We start from the raw sequence: 15,874 nt of genomic DNA on the forward strand, positions 1-15,874 counted from the left end.
AAAAGACGTGTGACGATTCCAGTAATAAAGTTATGCAGAATGAGGTTGTTTTCTCCAAATCACTTAAAGGAGTTTACTAACTATTGAGAAATTTCTTTTCTTGCGAAAATTATTAAGAAATATCCACTCTGTTCCAAATTATAGATTAAAAATGAGGTTATTATATATCTAAGTGCATAGTAAACACTATGTATCTATAATGATCTATAATTTGAAATGGAGGAAGTACTATTTTGAATTTGAAGAAGCTTGAGTCGTCACATGTCAGTATCAAATCGCTAGGTTGGGCCCTGAACGGCTTCGTCGACTAGGAACTAAGCCCACCGCACACCCAAACGGCCCAGCCTAGCTCAAGCTTCTTCGCCCATCCCCTCCCCGGAGACCGGGCAGGACGGCAAGGTAAGCGGCGAACGCCGGGCCGGCACGACCTCTCGCCCCACCACCACCAAACCCCCGATCGCATCCAACCCCTAGGCCGCCGCTCGGCACGAACTCCAGCGGCGAAAGACCCCTCGAATTTCGCTGCTCTTCCCGGGAGGCGCTTCTGCGGTGAGGTCTATGTTGGGCGTGGTGGCCTGAGTACCCAGCTAGGGCTCGGATGAAGGAGCGGAAGCCGGCGGCATCCTCCCCCGCTCTCGCCCGCATCCTCGCATCCTGCGCTTCCCAGGTGCCGCTCGCTCTCACGCTCGCACGCTAGCCTCCCTTCTGTGTATGCTTATGTGGTGATGACTCTTGACTCATGATTCGATCTGCTCGGTGCTCGAGTGCTCGACTCGGCTGCCGCGTCAAGTTCTAGTACGACCAATCTAGTTCCGCTTTTAAGGGTTGCTGATTAGCAGGTACAGACATGGGGAATTGGTAGACCTTGTGGTGAATTGTGGCTAGCAGTTCGATGCTCATATGGTCCATTACTCTGGTGGTGGCAGATTCCGTGGAGTTGCACGGCTTTGGGGAGTTTGTTTGGTCTCACTGCGATTACCATTATAGATTGCTGATTTGCTGCTTGGAGTGCTTGTAGATGTTTGCTAGTTGCTCTTCACCGTGATAGTAGTTTCCTTGTGATTCCTATCCCGTGCCATCGGAGCATCTGATTGCACTTCAGTTCTGATACTGGAATCCAGCCAATCCTATCACAGTTTGAGAGTTTGTGCAGCCAAAATCATCCTGCAGCAACTTAGTACTGCTGTGACCAACGGCCAAGTATCTTATTTAGGAATATACAGCCTCATTTGCTATAGAATGTGCGGTGTTAACATGTGAATCAGCTCAATCTAAAGACTTTTAAGTATTAAAGCATGTTGCACCTCCCTGTCTTAGTTACAGGCTTTGAAGCATGTGCCTAAAATCCTAAATAGGAAAACATCCTGCTAGACAAATGGCAATTATTTACAGGCTTTGAAGTTTATTGAAGCATGCTACACTTCTCTGTCTTAATTAGTTAGTTGCATCATGCACATTACCAAATGCCTTGGTTGTATACTTAATAAAGAATGCCTAATTTTGAAACCATGTCTTTCTATACTTATGTTTTGGATGTTCTTGTTTTGGCTACGTAAATGTAGGCAAAAGATTATGGGAGATGCATAGCTGCAAAGGTCCCTGAGATTGAACATAATATGTGTTCTAAGGAGTTTCTAGCGCTCAGAGCATGCATGCAGACCGTGGTAATTCTCTCTGCCAACAAATATATATGGTCCTATTGAACCGTAAAGTTACAGGCATGTACTTAAGTGCCCAATCTATATGCAAGGGGTCATTTATCCTAAATAAGTTCCGTCGCCTGTTTTCTAGGTCCTCTAGAAACAAAGGTCTATACATGAGTACACATTGTTGAGGTTCAGTCCAACTGTAAGAGGCTTTGCTTGGAGTTATGGCTTCATTAGTAAATGTGTCCAATTAAATGTTAATGTTAGTCAAATGCTCTTTGTGCTGACTGCATCTCCTGATATCTAGGTCATGTAGGATTATTGGTATCTGTTGCCTTCAGTGTCGTGGTCCATTGGTTGAGTGAGTCCTTGTTCAAATCAAACGTCTATTTTATGTTAGTCTTTGTAATCTGTATGATGTCCTAATGTTTGAAACATGAGTTATTTTCCTGTGTATAAGTCATCAATTGTAACTGTGCTCTCTCTTCTGTTCTGAAAGGTTAAGAACAAAGCTTGAGGTTAAGAACAAATCTCTTTTGGTGTGATTGCTGTGGATTTCAGGTGAGAATCTTTTTAAACCAAAGGAAAATATTTGATATCATGTAGTAAGAAAAACTATACCATGTTGATGGAACATCCCTTTCTAGTTTCAGTCATCTTGAAAAGTGGAACCTCATTTGCTTGGTTGAACAAGCAGTCTATCATAGTCACTTGAGGAGACAAACAATGCTGGGCAATCAGATGCAAGGTGGTTTGGGCACTCCTGGGGCGCTGTCTCATGCTTATGTCCAACATCCTCCACTGCGATGTGATATACCAGACATCCGGGGTCTGTTCTATGATGATGCGAATAAGTTTCTTATAGCTCCAACAGCTGATAGGGTATATGAACATTTAATCAGCTGATTTTCTTTTTTTTTGTGGCAAGAAATCTGGTTATCACTAAAGTTAAACTGTCCATACTGCAGATTCTGTACTGGAAAATAGCTCCATCTATTCCATCTGGACCTCCAAATTCTGATCCAGTTAATGAAGGGCCTGTCTTGTCAGTTAGATATTCCCTGGATCACAAAGTCATCGGGATTCAGCGTTCCAGACATGAAATTGAGTTCAGAAATAGAGAAACAGGGGTGACCTGTAGCAAAAAGTGCAGAGCCGATTCCGAAACTATTCTTGGCTTTTTCTGGACAGATTGCCCCACATGTGATGTCATACTTGTTAAAACAAGGTACGTAGAACATGTTAAAAAGCTACAACTTCAGGAACAGATGGTCTACAATGAGTCCCCTTTACGGAAGCATGCAACTATTAGCTGTTTATTCGTTAGGCCAATAAGTTTTGTCATTATTTGTGTTCTAATTTTTTGTCAACTTCAGAGAAGTAATGTCAAGTTCTTTCGTATTTTAGTTCTATATTGAGGATACAAACATATTCTTAAGTTATTTATGCAATAAATTTCTGTTGCAGTGGCCTAGATCTGCTTGCCTACGAGCCTCAGTCCCATGCTTTTCGCTTGGTAGAATCAAAGAAATTCAATGTGAGCTGGTATCTTTACACACATGAAAGTAGGCTGATTCTTCTTGCTTCTGGAATGCAATGCACGATGTTTACTGGTTATCAGGTAATTGCACCCATTTTTAGACAACATCCTCCAAACTCAAGTAAAGGATTCTTTTAGTGCGTCTTTGACTGGGATACTTTTGCATTTTACTGTGCTGAGCCATGCTAGAGTCACATGCTGGCTGATGATGTGGCTGTCCTAGAATGTAGATCCCTAGTTGAGAATTTTGCTAGTTCTTTCTGGAAGTATTTTCTTGTGAGTATATTTAAATCTTATTACTTACAGAGTATACAACATCCTATAGATAATAAAACATCTTTTGAGTGCTGATATTTATTCAGATTGAATACATTGCTTCAGCATGATTATTTCTCGAGTTAGCCTTTATTTATGTATATAACATCCAAACTTTCTTTTGATGTTAGCTGTGTGCTAAGTTTCTTTACCTTCCTTTCTGTCAGTTTTCTGCTGGTGGGATTGTCAAAATACCAAAGTTTGAGATGATGATGTCTAAAACTGAAGCAAACAACAAGCCTGTTCTAGCTGCAGATGATGTTCACATTGTAACAGTGTATGCTTTCTCAAATTTGGCAAAACTTTAGCCATCACAGTTTATGCTGTCTTTCTTTTGGCAAAACATTTGCTCCTAACTTATTCTCAACTTTGGCAGCTATGGTAGGATTTACTGCTTGCAGCTTGACCGAGTTAGTACGTCATTGAATTTATATCGTTTTTACCGTGATGCTGTTGTACAGCAGGTCTGAACTAATTTTCCCTGTTTTCTTTCTTTACAAGGAATGTCTGGCTCCTAACTCACAATTTTAAATTTCAGTGTACTTTGCCTACTTACTCAAGCAGAATTGCAGTTAGTGCGGTTGACAACATAATTATGGTTCATCAAATAGATGCAAAAGTAATCATACTTTATGATGTGGCCTTGGATTCTTACGCCCCAGTTTCTGCACCACTTCCACTGCTAGTGAGAGGGCTGCCCAGCAATAATAGGCAAGCTTCTCAAACTGCAGATAGTCAATCTAGTGCATATGGTGGAACTATTTATGGAGATGGTTGGAACTTTCTCATTCCTGACCTGATCTGTGATGCTGAGAATGGGCTCTTATGGCGACTTCATTTAGACCTTGAGGTAAGAAATTGATAATAATCTATTTTTTGTATTACAGCATTTTCGTTGTAAATAGTTTTTCTCTAACATGCATAGCTATTACAGGCTATTGCTGCTAGTAGTTCTGATGCTCCTTCAATTTTGGAATTCCTTCAGAGACGGAAGTCTGACCCAAGCATGGTAATACTATTTTCTTACTTTGCTGATAAGCATATCTGGTTGTTCAATTTTGGACAACTATCACCACCACCTTATTAATTTATGTTGATTATTATGATTCAGGTTAAGATGATATGTCTTGCTATAGTTCGTATGATCATCCTGGAGAGGAGGCCGGTAACCACAGTTGCTAAGGCAATGGATGTTGTTCTTGATTCCTACTCCCGCTTGATGAAAATGGGAGGCGGTCTTCCTGGGGTTAGGCAGATACATGAGCAAAGCCAGCGGTTGGGTGGTCAACCTGCTGAAGGCTCCCATGTGATTTCTCAGGGAACTAGTCCTGGACCTACAGTTAGTCCTTCTGTGAACCCAGACCAAGCAGGTGGGGTTGCAAATAGGTCTACAGAGGCAAATTCAGGAGTTGATCATGGAATAGACAGGGCAACTTTAAATACATCTTCAGATTCTGATGAGATTACGAATGTATCAGGAGTGACAAGTCAGGGAACATCTGGTTACCAGACATCTGATGCTATCAACAAAAGACAGCAAGTTGTGGGTGAAGATAGCAGACCGTTGTCTTCAGGCACATCGATGCAGCAAGGACAACATGCTGGAAGTGTGGCAATTTCTCCAATTGAGATGTTCCAGTCTGTCTTTGCACTTGTGGAAGATGAAATGATGGGTGACCCTGCATATCTTACTGCTGTCATCATGGAGTTTCTGCGGAGGTATTTCTTTTGTTGATTTTGTATTGATAAATTGTTGAGGAATCTCAATATTCTTGTTCATAATATAGGAGAACAATAAATCTGCAATATAATGCCGCATGATTAGCATGGTGTTTCCATGCAATATGACCATGTAACCATTCACTCCATTTTACCAAGCCAATGTGATGCCGATGATCTTTTTCTAAGAAATAATTAACATCATCCGTTTTCATCTTTCATTTTCTTGAGTTGACTTCATCAGTTATAGTGTATGCATGGGTTTTTATGTAGTGCTTGCTGTCTATCTTATCTCAAGGAAACACAAGATAAGAACAAATACTTTGTTGTCTTTTTGCAGTACCTCAAAGGCTGGGCTCAAGGCTCCTCCCAACCTTTATGTGATGATGGCAACGTTGCTAGCTCGTAGCAACCGTTATGCTGAAATAGCATTGTTTGTATCAAACAAGGTCAGTTTATTGTTCTCTGTTTTCAATGATGATTATATTGTTTACTATCGAGCTATGTTTCACCCTTACGGGATATGGATACCGATACGATACGGCAATACGTCATTTGCCCCAAAACAAGGATATGCCTATGCCGTTACGGCGAGTATATGCGAATATATATTTTAATGGCATTGGCATGTTTTCAAATAAAAGAAACAAGCAACATATACATATACAAAGAAGTAATGTGGACTCCTAATCTTTGTCAACCTCTGCAACTTCATTTTGAAGCTGTTGTCATCTTTGAGCATGCATGGATCCCATACTTAGATATTTGAATCAAATGTGTTTCAACTTTTAACCCTATAGCCTCCATTGAATTCTCTAGCACAGTACTTGCATTTGAATCGAACCATTCCAGCACTAGTTCTCCACAGAACAGTTACATGATTCCACAATGGACGAGTGTCATTTTTCCCTCCCACTCCCACATCCTGAAATTGTGATTCTAGCAATTTCAACAAACCGGATATGCATGAAAGAGAGGATCTAGAGGAATGAGAAAGCAAGGAACTCACCATGTATCATGTGCTTCTGTACCTTGATGGCTAGACCTTCCCCGCGACAGCACAAGATCCGGAAACCTGATGGCTTCGTGATGCCGTGGGGAGACAAAATGCAGAGGGTGGCCCTTGGCTTACACTGGCACTACGGATCCAGGCGCCAGTGCTGGAACCAGGAGACAAGGAGAGAAGAGAACGATATGAGAGACTGACTGCTGCTGTGCCAGTGTGTTTTTTGGATGGGCTAAAGTTGTTGGGCTGGAGTTGGGCTTTGAAATGAGATATTACTAATCCAATTTATCGGGATGGAAGTATCAGGCAGTATTGAAAGCATATTGGGAACTAAATCGGTTATTTTTAAATCATATCTTCCTGGTACTTGCCAATACCTGTGTCGGGCCGTAGCAGACACTGGTATGGTGACCTTTTTGGAGTATAGGTGGCTATTAAGTCCACTAGCATGGCTGGGGTGTTTGTGATTAATTAATGATGTAGCCCTTAGGTTGTGCATTGTGATTTGCCTAATGGTTTGAGCGCTAACATAACACATAATTTTTGTCTTGTGGTTCGCTTAATATTTCAATAATTATGGGTAACTTTTCATGTAGATTAGGTTGTGTTAGCATAAATCACAAACTTGCATGCAGTGTCATCTTGTCTTCTAAACCATTTGGACTGTCTAATGATGATCAACTGGGCATTCTCATACATTTCGCTTGCCTAGTATGCAATGCTTTGTTACTTTGGTGGAAAAGATGATGATGCCAAATATCTCGGAATGTAAAAATTGCAGTCCAGGATGGTTGTGGTTTTATTTAGCAATTATTTTTTGTTTCGATGCTAATGAGCTAATTTTCCCCTTGAATGCTATACCTGCAAAACTGGAAACAAGTATAGGCTGTCCACATCAAAAGAAATATGGTATTAACTTTTGTTCGATTTAGTACAAATTTGGAATTTCGTCTAATAACAAGTATATGTTTACCTGAATTCTGTGTAACCAGATCTCCTTGCTTATTGAGACCCTGAGTCCATTCAACCAACCATTCGACAGATTCATTATGGCCACCAGATTTTGTGAACATGAATTGCTAGGCTATTTCTGTAAAATATTGGGCTGATTTCATAGAGCTTTTTCTACCTTTAGTGATTCCCTAAAAGTTGGTGGTTAACAGTCAAGATTGAATTCACATTTTGGTTGGACAAGTGATGCGGATGTTGATTATCATTAGACACTTAGGGAAAATGTGCTGTCTTCATTTTGGTTATCGATCCATCCCTGCAGATCCTGGAGCCATCCAAGGAGCTGGCAATGCAACTCATGGAACTGGGTCAACAGCACCCTCCAACTAGGAAGCTGGGCCTCGACATGCTAAGGGAACGGAGCCTGCACCACGACTACGTCGCTGCACTTCTGCAAGACGGGTACTACCTGGAGGCCCTACGCTACGCAAGAAAATACAAGGTACTTGAGTGACGACGCCCCAATTTGTTCTTTTTACCTCTCGCCCGCTCGCCTGCTCGCCAGCGATTCACCTTGCATTTGCTTCCTTAAACGTTTTTGTCGCCTCGGATCACTGACTCGAGGATTGGCCCAGGTTATCACCGTGCAGCCCGCCCTGTTCCTGGAGAAAGCCGTGGCGAGCAACAGCGCCCAGAACCTGGCCACAGTGCTGAGCTTCTTCTGCGAGTTCACGCCTAGTTTCAAGACCACGTCGGACTTCGGCAGATACCGGCACATTCTGTCCGAAATGGTTTGAGCGGCTTTGTTTGTACAATCTTCTTGCGCCCAAATGACTTTAGCACGTCCGTTCTATAGAATAGTTAACATTGCTTGGGAGATACGACGTTCTGTCGGGTGATATTTTTAGCAGCTCTTGCAGAAATAAATAAAAGAAATAGATTGAAAATGTTGCTATATGATGAATTGTGCATAATCTGGTGTATCGCCTAGCCATCTTTGTAGATCCTTGTGGCCGTTACTTTTGTGATCCGACGACCCACAATGTCGAATCTTTTTACGGCTCGCGCAGAATGAGATGGTCACAGGGCATGTTTGTGGTAGCTTCCAGAAGCATAATCAGCAAGCGATACTTGTGTTTGGTAGCAGTAAAAGAGAAACGTTGCCTCGTATAATATGCCTGCGTAAACAAGGTAATACTTGGTCTCAAGAAATGAAAACAAGGTAGTACTTGGTACTTGGAAACGGACTATGCAAGCAGCAGAAACAAAGTGATCGAGAGTCGCACTCCAGAATCAGCTTCCAGGTTTGCACAATGCCACATCTACACAGCGCATTACACGGCGACAGCGAGTCAAAAGACAAGCGGAAGAAAGGAGAAAGAAAATCAATGCCTCTCCTACAGGTTACAGACACTCAGACAGAGTTAGGAAGAGCGCGAGAGCAGCTAAGCGGAGAAGAAGCCGTCGGCGGCGGCCATCCCCAGCGCGCCACCGGTCTCCGCGCGCGCCACGCCGGCCCCGGCCACGGATGCCGGTGCCCAAGCGCTCTGATTGCTCCTACCGGAGGCGAAAGCAGGGCGATCGCAGCCGTAGCCGTCGCCGGCGGGCGGCTCTTGGCTCCCCCGCCTCATCATCAGTGCTGCCCTCTTGGTCCCCCGCTCGAACTCCTCAATCACCAGCAGCGCTATGTCCGCCATTGCAACCCTGCAAGCTCGCTCACACCCACTGGCAGGCACACACAGCCAACCTTCCTCTGTCTTCTCCTCTGCTCTAGCTCTTAAAAGGCTGCTCCGGTGAGTCGCGATCGAGCTGGCGGTGGCCGCCCTGTATTATATCTACCCTGGCGACTCGACTGCTGACCTGCTCGACGGAGCCGGCCGGGTTTTGGATAAGCCTGCCACATGCGCGCGACGGGAGGGGGACGCGTCGACCCGAACGCCGCCGCTTGAGTAAAACATGGACATCTGGCGGCGCGGTGCGTGCGACGTGTCGAGCTATCTGTGGGAGTCGCAGCACCTTTCTTTGTAGGTGGCGTCGCACTCGTTGCTGGTTGCTGCGCCCGGACCAGAAAATACGTTCGCCGTGTACGACGTTCCTCGGCCAGCTAACTCGGTAACTCCGCTAGTGTCCTTTTTTTATACAATCGGAAGTTCACCAGTGTGGCAGTGTCCTCTAATCATGTTTTACAGGGCAACCATGGCCGCACCATTTCGCCGTCGGTTTCTACGGTAACCTTAGGCACAGTTCATTTCATCAGCTTAGATTTATGGACGGTGGTTTTTAAAAGTCTGAAGCCGAAACGCACACACTGTTTTTTACCCCAGATATTTAGCTGATCTAGATTTCACGATCCAACAATTTACCTAGATCAGCTAAATATAGATTATGAACCACATTTCACAATCCAACAGATTATGAACCATATTTTTATCAAATGCCACTGGACTTGAGAAGTAATTACCTACACTTTACCACCAAGTGACCAAACTAAGAGTAAATTACACTACCATACAACAACTTGACAAGTGGGTGTGGGTGCTAATTAGTTCAACAACCTATAAATTACTTAACATGGTGCACCATCCTAATAGGTTGGTACATCTATGATCTAAACATAGCCAGTGTGACAAAATATGCACTGATCTATTATGACCTAAGGTAGTGTTTGGTTCACTAATTTTGGGATATGATGTTATCAGGTCACAGCGCAACCTGATTCCTTTAAATATATTTGGTTCAGCTATGTCGTAATCAGCTCCCATGCAATCCGGTTCCACGCCAATGCAGATCTGGCATTAACCGATATCGCTTGCTTACGAGATTAATCGAATCCTGTAACCACACCTACGTCCGCACGGCAACAGAAGCGCGCCGCCCTTACCTTGTTCCCGCACTGCCGTTGGCATGGGCAGGCGATGGTGCCACTCGCGGCCAGCGATGCGGCGAGAACAGCCGGACGAGGAAGCCCACCGGACGCAGCCTGCCGATCGGCCGGACTTCCTTGCCGGTGGCCGGCGCGGGTGCCGTGGGCACTTCAGCGGGATCGGGACAGTGCGGACTGATGAGAGGTGGGTCTGCGGTAAGGAGGCGGCGGCCCATGCGCAGTTACGTGAGATGCGATGAGGAGGGAGGGAGAGGAGAGCCCTAGCTGGAGCAGACGCACATGAGGCGGCGGAAGGGCGGAAGGTTCCATTGTGTTCTGACGCGGTGGCTCATGTTGCCTCCTCCGAAATTATCCTATCCCAGTTACAGAGCTGTCTCCTCATGAACCAAAAAAAATGGGAAATCCTTTATTTGGTAAATGTTCCCTCCGTGATCCTATACGATTTACGTTTGCGATACAGTCTGTGAACCAAATGCCACCTAAGTTTAATGATTTGCGGCATATGCATTGGACATGGTCCTTGTAGGTGAGAACCCGATGCCGCGCCTCCCGTTGCTTTTTGCCTTAATCCTCTATTCATGCGTGGAATGAGATGGAACAGCCCACCCGGAGCGTAGACGTGGTCGTGTCCAGCTCGGTCAGGGAGAGAGGTCTCCCTCCGGTAGGCGTGAGGCTTCGCTCTCTCCCAGGGAATACAAAACAGCTCGATAATCATGATTATCGGTTAAATTTATCGTTACCGATGCTAGCTGAGAACGTAAACCGACTGGAATTTCGCTAGATTTCAATGAAAAATTCAAAAATTTAAAAAAATTTATAAAAAGTAGAGAACTTATTTTTATAAAAAACTAGACCTTCTCTTGATTCCAGAATGTTGTCACGTATTAAAAGTAACCATTGTTTGCTTAGGGAAAAAAATATTTTTATGTGCAAGGTGCTTGTGCTTTGAATCCGATGGTGAATTATACCATGAGGACAACAGATTCCTTAATGGTAGATCGTCGCAAATGTTTAGCAAGGATGTGTGATACAAACACAGCGGCTGCTGCACTTCAGGAAGCTGTGTTTTTTAAGCAAAAGCGAGGAGATTTTGCTGGAGAGCTAGCTAGGAGGATGGCCACTAATCATGCTACTTCACCGGCTAGTTGGTGGTCTATGTTTGGTAATGATACTCCAACACTTCAACGCCTTGCAATAAAGCTTTTCTCCCAATGTGCCTCATCAAGTGGATGTGAGAGGAATTGGAGTACTTTTGCCTTCATCCACATAAAATTGTGAAATCGGTTGGGACACAAGAAGTTGCATCAGTTGATTTTTGTGAACTACAACTTTCGACTTCGTATCCAGCGAGCAGGAAGCAAAATTGAGCCTAGTGACTTTGATCTTGTGAGTGGAATGATGGATCTTTCATTCTATCGCCAACGAAGTGCGATTCAAGATTGGATGGAGCACAACAGATCCAATGCCCCTCCAACATTGGATGAGGACTCTGATATTAGTGATGTTCCTCTTTCTAATCCAATGTTCACTTCTTTAGCAGAGGACAATGAAAATTTAGAGCAATGGGCAGGTGAGAATATTGGTGATACACATCTTGGCAAGAGGAAGACCAAAGTTCTCCGACCTCAGCGACCAGAAAAGAAGGGAAAAATGATTAGGAGCCCTCCAGAGGAAGAGCTTGCGAGCAATGAGACAACACCTGAGCCTAGTGGTGGTGGTGATGAAGGCAACACTGATGATGACGATGACGATGACGATGATGATGACAATGATGATGGAGGGAGTGGTTATCCTGTATCTAGTCAAGCTGGTGGAAGGAGTGATCGTAGTATGTCGCCTATTAGATTTACCGGGGAGACAGATTTCACCCATGCCACACAAGATCAAGATCATGGTCAACCCATGTCACAACGGAGGACGACAAGCAACCAACGTCGATATGATCCTCGAGAAGGTGATAGCTCCAGCTTAGTGAGTTCAACCTTCAGCTATCCACGTCCACCCTCCTACCCACATCCATACCCACAACCATACCCATATCCGTACCCACAACCATATTCACACCCACCACCATATCCAAGCCACTTCATTCAACTACCGGTACATCTTGGCATGAGCACTAGTGGTCAGATTGGTGAATTACAGGTATGTATGTACATATATTACAATTTTATCATTATGTGTTCCCCTCTTATTTGAGTTCATTTCAATATTTAGGAATATTATTATGGATATCACATGTACCAGCAAGAAGAGACCGATTGATATGCCGAATGCCTTCATGTATGGACTATGAAGGCATTCGGCATATCAATTTAATCATTCTTCGGTCTCTTCTTGCTGGTACATGTGATATCCATAATAATATTCCTAAATATTGAAATGAACTCAAATAAGAGGGGAACACATAATGATAAAATTGTAATATATGTACATACATACCTGTAATTCACCAATCTGACCACTAGTGCTCATGCCAAGATGTACCGGTAGTTGAATGAAGTGGCTTGGATATGGTGGTGGGTGTGAATATGGTTGTGGGTACGGATATGGGTATGGTTGTGGGTATGGATGTGGGTAGGAGGGTGGACGTGGATAGCTGAAGGTTGAACTCACTAAGCTGGAGCTATCACCTTCTCGAGGATCATATCGACGTCGGTTGCTTGTCGTCCTCCGTTGTGACATGGGTTTACCATGATCTTGATCTTGTGTGGCATGGGTGAAATCTATCTCCCCGGTAAATCTAATAGGCGACATACTACGATCACTCCTTCCACCAGCTTGACTAGATACAGGATAACCACTCCCTCCATCATCATTGTCATCATCATCGTCATCGTCATCATCAGTGTTGCCTTCATCACCACCACCACTAGGCTCAGGTGTTGTCTCATTGCTCGCAATCTCTTCCTCTGGAGGGCTCCTAATCATTTTTCCCTTCTTTTCTGGTCGCTGAGGTCGGAGAACTTTGGTCTTCCTCTTGCCAAGATATGTATCACCAATATTCTCACCTGCCCATTGCTCTAAATTTTCATTGTCCTCTGCTAAAGAAGTGAATATTGGATTTGAAAGAGGAACATCACTAATATCAGAGTCCTCATCCAATGTTGGAGGGGCATTGGATCTGCTGTGCTCCATCCAATCTTGAATCGCACTTCGTTGGCAATAGAATGAAAGATCCATCATTCCACTCACAAGATCAAAGTCACTAGGCTCAATTTTGCTTCCTGCTTGCTGGATACGAAGTCGAAAGTTGTAGTTCACAAAAACCAACTGATGCAACTTCTTGTGTCCCAACCGATTTCGCAATTTTATGTGGATGAAGGCAAAAGTACTCCAATTCCTCTCACATCCACTTGATGAGGCACATTGGGAAAAAAGCTTTATTGCAAGGCGTTGAAGTGTTGGAGTATCATTACCAAACATAGACCACCAACTAGCCGGTGAAGTAGCATGATCAGTGGCCATCCTCCTAGCTAGCTCTCCAGCAAAATCTCCTCGCTTTTGCTTAAAAAACACAGCTTCCTGAAGTGCAGCAGCCGCTGTGTTTGTATCACACATCCTTGCTAAACATTTGCGACGACCTGTCATTAAGGAATCTGTTGCCCCCATGGTATAATTCACCATCGGATTCAAAGCACAAGCACCTTGCACATAAAAATATTTTTTTCCCTAAGCATACAATTGTTACTTTTAATATGTGACAACATTCTGGAATCAAGAGAAGGTCTAGTTTTTTATAAAAATAAGTTCTCTACTTTTTATAATTTTTTTTAATTTTTTAAATTTTTCATTGAAATCTAGCGAAATTCCAGTCGGTTTACGTTCTCAGCTAGCATCGGTAACGATAAATTTCACCGATAATCGCGATTATCGAGCGGTTTTGTATTCCCTGCTCCCGCAGCCCCCATGGAGCTAGGGTTCGCGACCGGGAGAGAGAGAGAAAATCTGGTCTGGATCCGAAAATCCCTGTGAGAGAGCAAGTCCTTCACCCCGGAGGACTACTTCCCCGCAAGCCCAGGAGATCAGTGGAGCGGCGAACCGACGAAGCTCAGCTTTGCTGCCGAGATCTGGGGTAAGGGCGTGAAGCAAACCTTCCTCCAGGCGGTGAAGCAGATGACGTGGAGAGGACACGGCAGAGGCAGGGGTCTGAGGCAGCCAGGACCGGAGGAGGAGCGTGTGACACCTAGATATTTAAAATGCTAAAATAAAATTTATAAATTTAGCATCATGCATAATAAATAAGAATAATTTAATCATACATATTTTTTAAATATACGTGCATGTACTTGTGCATATAAGGTTTTCATAAATATGTTCATAACCATATATGTTCAACTTATCATAAAAAAAGTATAGTATAAAAACACTACCTTATATGCATAGTGTCCTGCAAACACCATTTGCAAATTCAAATTTTAAACGCATGAGATGAATAGAAATTCAAATCCTAATAGTTTTAAATTTAAAATAACTTCTAAACTAAAGCTCAAATGAACTTTGATCCAAAATAAAAGTTGTAGATTTTATAATTCCCTGCAACTTTTGTGTTCAAATTTTTTTTAAGTTTCTATTCAAAATTTTAAGAAAATTTAATTTGAATCCGACCCTTTTCTCTCTCCCTCCCTCTCTCTTCTCTCCCCTCCCCTGGTCTGCTTTGGCCAGCAGAGAAGCACCGCCACGTGGCAGGGCATCCCCGTGCTGGCGAGCCGCGCGAAGGCGCAACCCCAACGGGCCGCGACCAGCCACCGACTAAACCTGCTGCCGGCGATTTGTCGCGCCCCGTATCCCGCCTCTGCCTAGCTCTCACGCGCTACGCGGCCGGAGAAGCCCGACGCCGCACCCTCGCCGGCCCCTTGCCGCGGCCTTGTTCCGGCCGCACCTCCCTCAGCTTGGCTGTGCCCAGCCCCTCCTCCCCTTCCCTGTGCGCCTATAAAAGGGCTGCACCGAGCTCCTGCTCACGCGCGTCCGAGCACCACCACCACCGCACCGTTAGCGCCGCCGCTCGAGCTTGCTGTAGAGCCCCTACCTCCGGCCTATCTTCGCCTCCCCCCCCCCAAATCAACTCCTAGGATAGGTTCCCCTCGACCCACTGAAACTCCCTAGCCCGGCCCCCTTCGCTCTCCCTCACCGGAGCCGAGCTTGCCCCCGCTGCCAAGCACGCCACCGCCGGCAGCCCAACTTCCGCCATCCCAGCACCAACTGAAGCCATCACAAGGTAGCCCTCTCTTCCTTCTTGCTCCTTGCCCCTTTTCCCCTCGCCGCCGGCCAGTCTCCTCGCCGGAATTTGACCGCCAACCATAGCAGCCGCGCCTAGGGACTACATTGCAATCGTCAATTTTTTTTAGGGTCCTCCGTGCATAAAACTAGGGACCTGTTCATAAGACATAAAGCTGTGTAATGTGGTTTGAATCTGCAAATTGTAAAATCCACTAAAAATCATAAAAAATCAGAAAAATACAAACTAAAATGTTCTAAATTCCATATAATAAGACCTACAGCTTTCATTACAGGCACATTTAGATTTTCTTCATAAATCTTGCTCCAGAATAAATATTAGTTTATTTAACTCATGAATGTATCTTTTAATCTAGGCAAGTACTGATGGTAATTTTTGAGCAATGGCTTAGTATTTAGATGAGTAGCCTTGTGTAAAAAGTTTAAGACCAAAACAGACCCCTAGCTATAGTTGCTACTAAATCTTAATTCATGCACTAGCTTGGTAGATTTATTTATTTACCATGTTCTAGAGTTAGGCTAAGGATGCAACTTCTACAGTATTCTTACCTTACTGTATGGATGCTATAGAAAAA

At 44.1% G+C, this 15,874-nt stretch overlaps 1 protein-coding gene across 5 annotated transcripts; it reads left to right on the forward strand.

Moving 5' to 3' along the window:
- Positions 1 to 338: 338 nt before the first annotated feature.
- LOC112874904 (regulator of MON1-CCZ1 complex) lies at positions 339 to 8,151 on the forward strand. Of its 5 annotated transcripts, XM_025938486.1 has the most exons (15): positions 614 to 667; positions 1,563 to 1,664; positions 2,146 to 2,207; positions 2,300 to 2,528; positions 2,615 to 2,874; positions 3,114 to 3,267; positions 3,669 to 3,778; positions 3,878 to 3,965; positions 4,040 to 4,351; positions 4,436 to 4,510; positions 4,613 to 4,871; positions 4,980 to 5,220; positions 5,561 to 5,669; positions 7,500 to 7,679; positions 7,813 to 8,151. In XM_025938486.1, exons 4-15 carry the CDS (start codon positions 2,373 to 2,375, stop codon positions 7,972 to 7,974), a joined length of 2,106 nt encoding a protein of 701 aa, XP_025794271.1. In that variant the 5' UTR covers positions 614 to 667; positions 1,563 to 1,664; positions 2,146 to 2,207; positions 2,300 to 2,372; the 3' UTR covers positions 7,975 to 8,151. The 5 variants fall into 5 exon arrangements, with proteins under 5 accessions (XP_025794268.1, XP_025794269.1, XP_025794270.1 ...); XM_025938482.1 differs by having other exon boundaries at positions 615 to 667; positions 4,613 to 5,220; XM_025938483.1 differs by lacking the exon at positions 1,563 to 1,664 and having other exon boundaries at positions 339 to 667; positions 2,294 to 2,528; positions 4,613 to 5,220.
- Positions 8,152 to 15,874: the final 7,723 nt, after the last annotated feature.

The sequence above is a fragment of the Panicum hallii genome, chromosome 9 (assembly GCF_002211085.1).
Source record: "Panicum hallii strain FIL2 chromosome 9, PHallii_v3.1, whole genome shotgun sequence".
Lineage (NCBI taxonomy): Eukaryota > Viridiplantae > Streptophyta > Magnoliopsida > Poales > Poaceae > Panicum > Panicum hallii.

What these genes read in the sequence shown, in the direction of transcription:
- LOC112874904 (XM_025938483.1), top strand. Translation starts at nt 2,373, where the DNA reads ATGCTGGGCAATCAGATGCAAGGTGGTTTGGGCACTCCTGGGGCGCTG. An exon ending in GATGTTCACATTGTAACAGT is followed by an intron (nt 3,779 to 3,877) that starts GTATGCTTTCTC and finishes CAACTTTGGCAG; the next exon opens with CTATGGTAGGATTTACTGCT. An exon ending in GCTACGCAAGAAAATACAAG is followed by an intron (nt 7,680 to 7,812) that starts GTACTTGAGTGA and finishes GGATTGGCCCAG; the next exon opens with GTTATCACCGTGCAGCCCGC.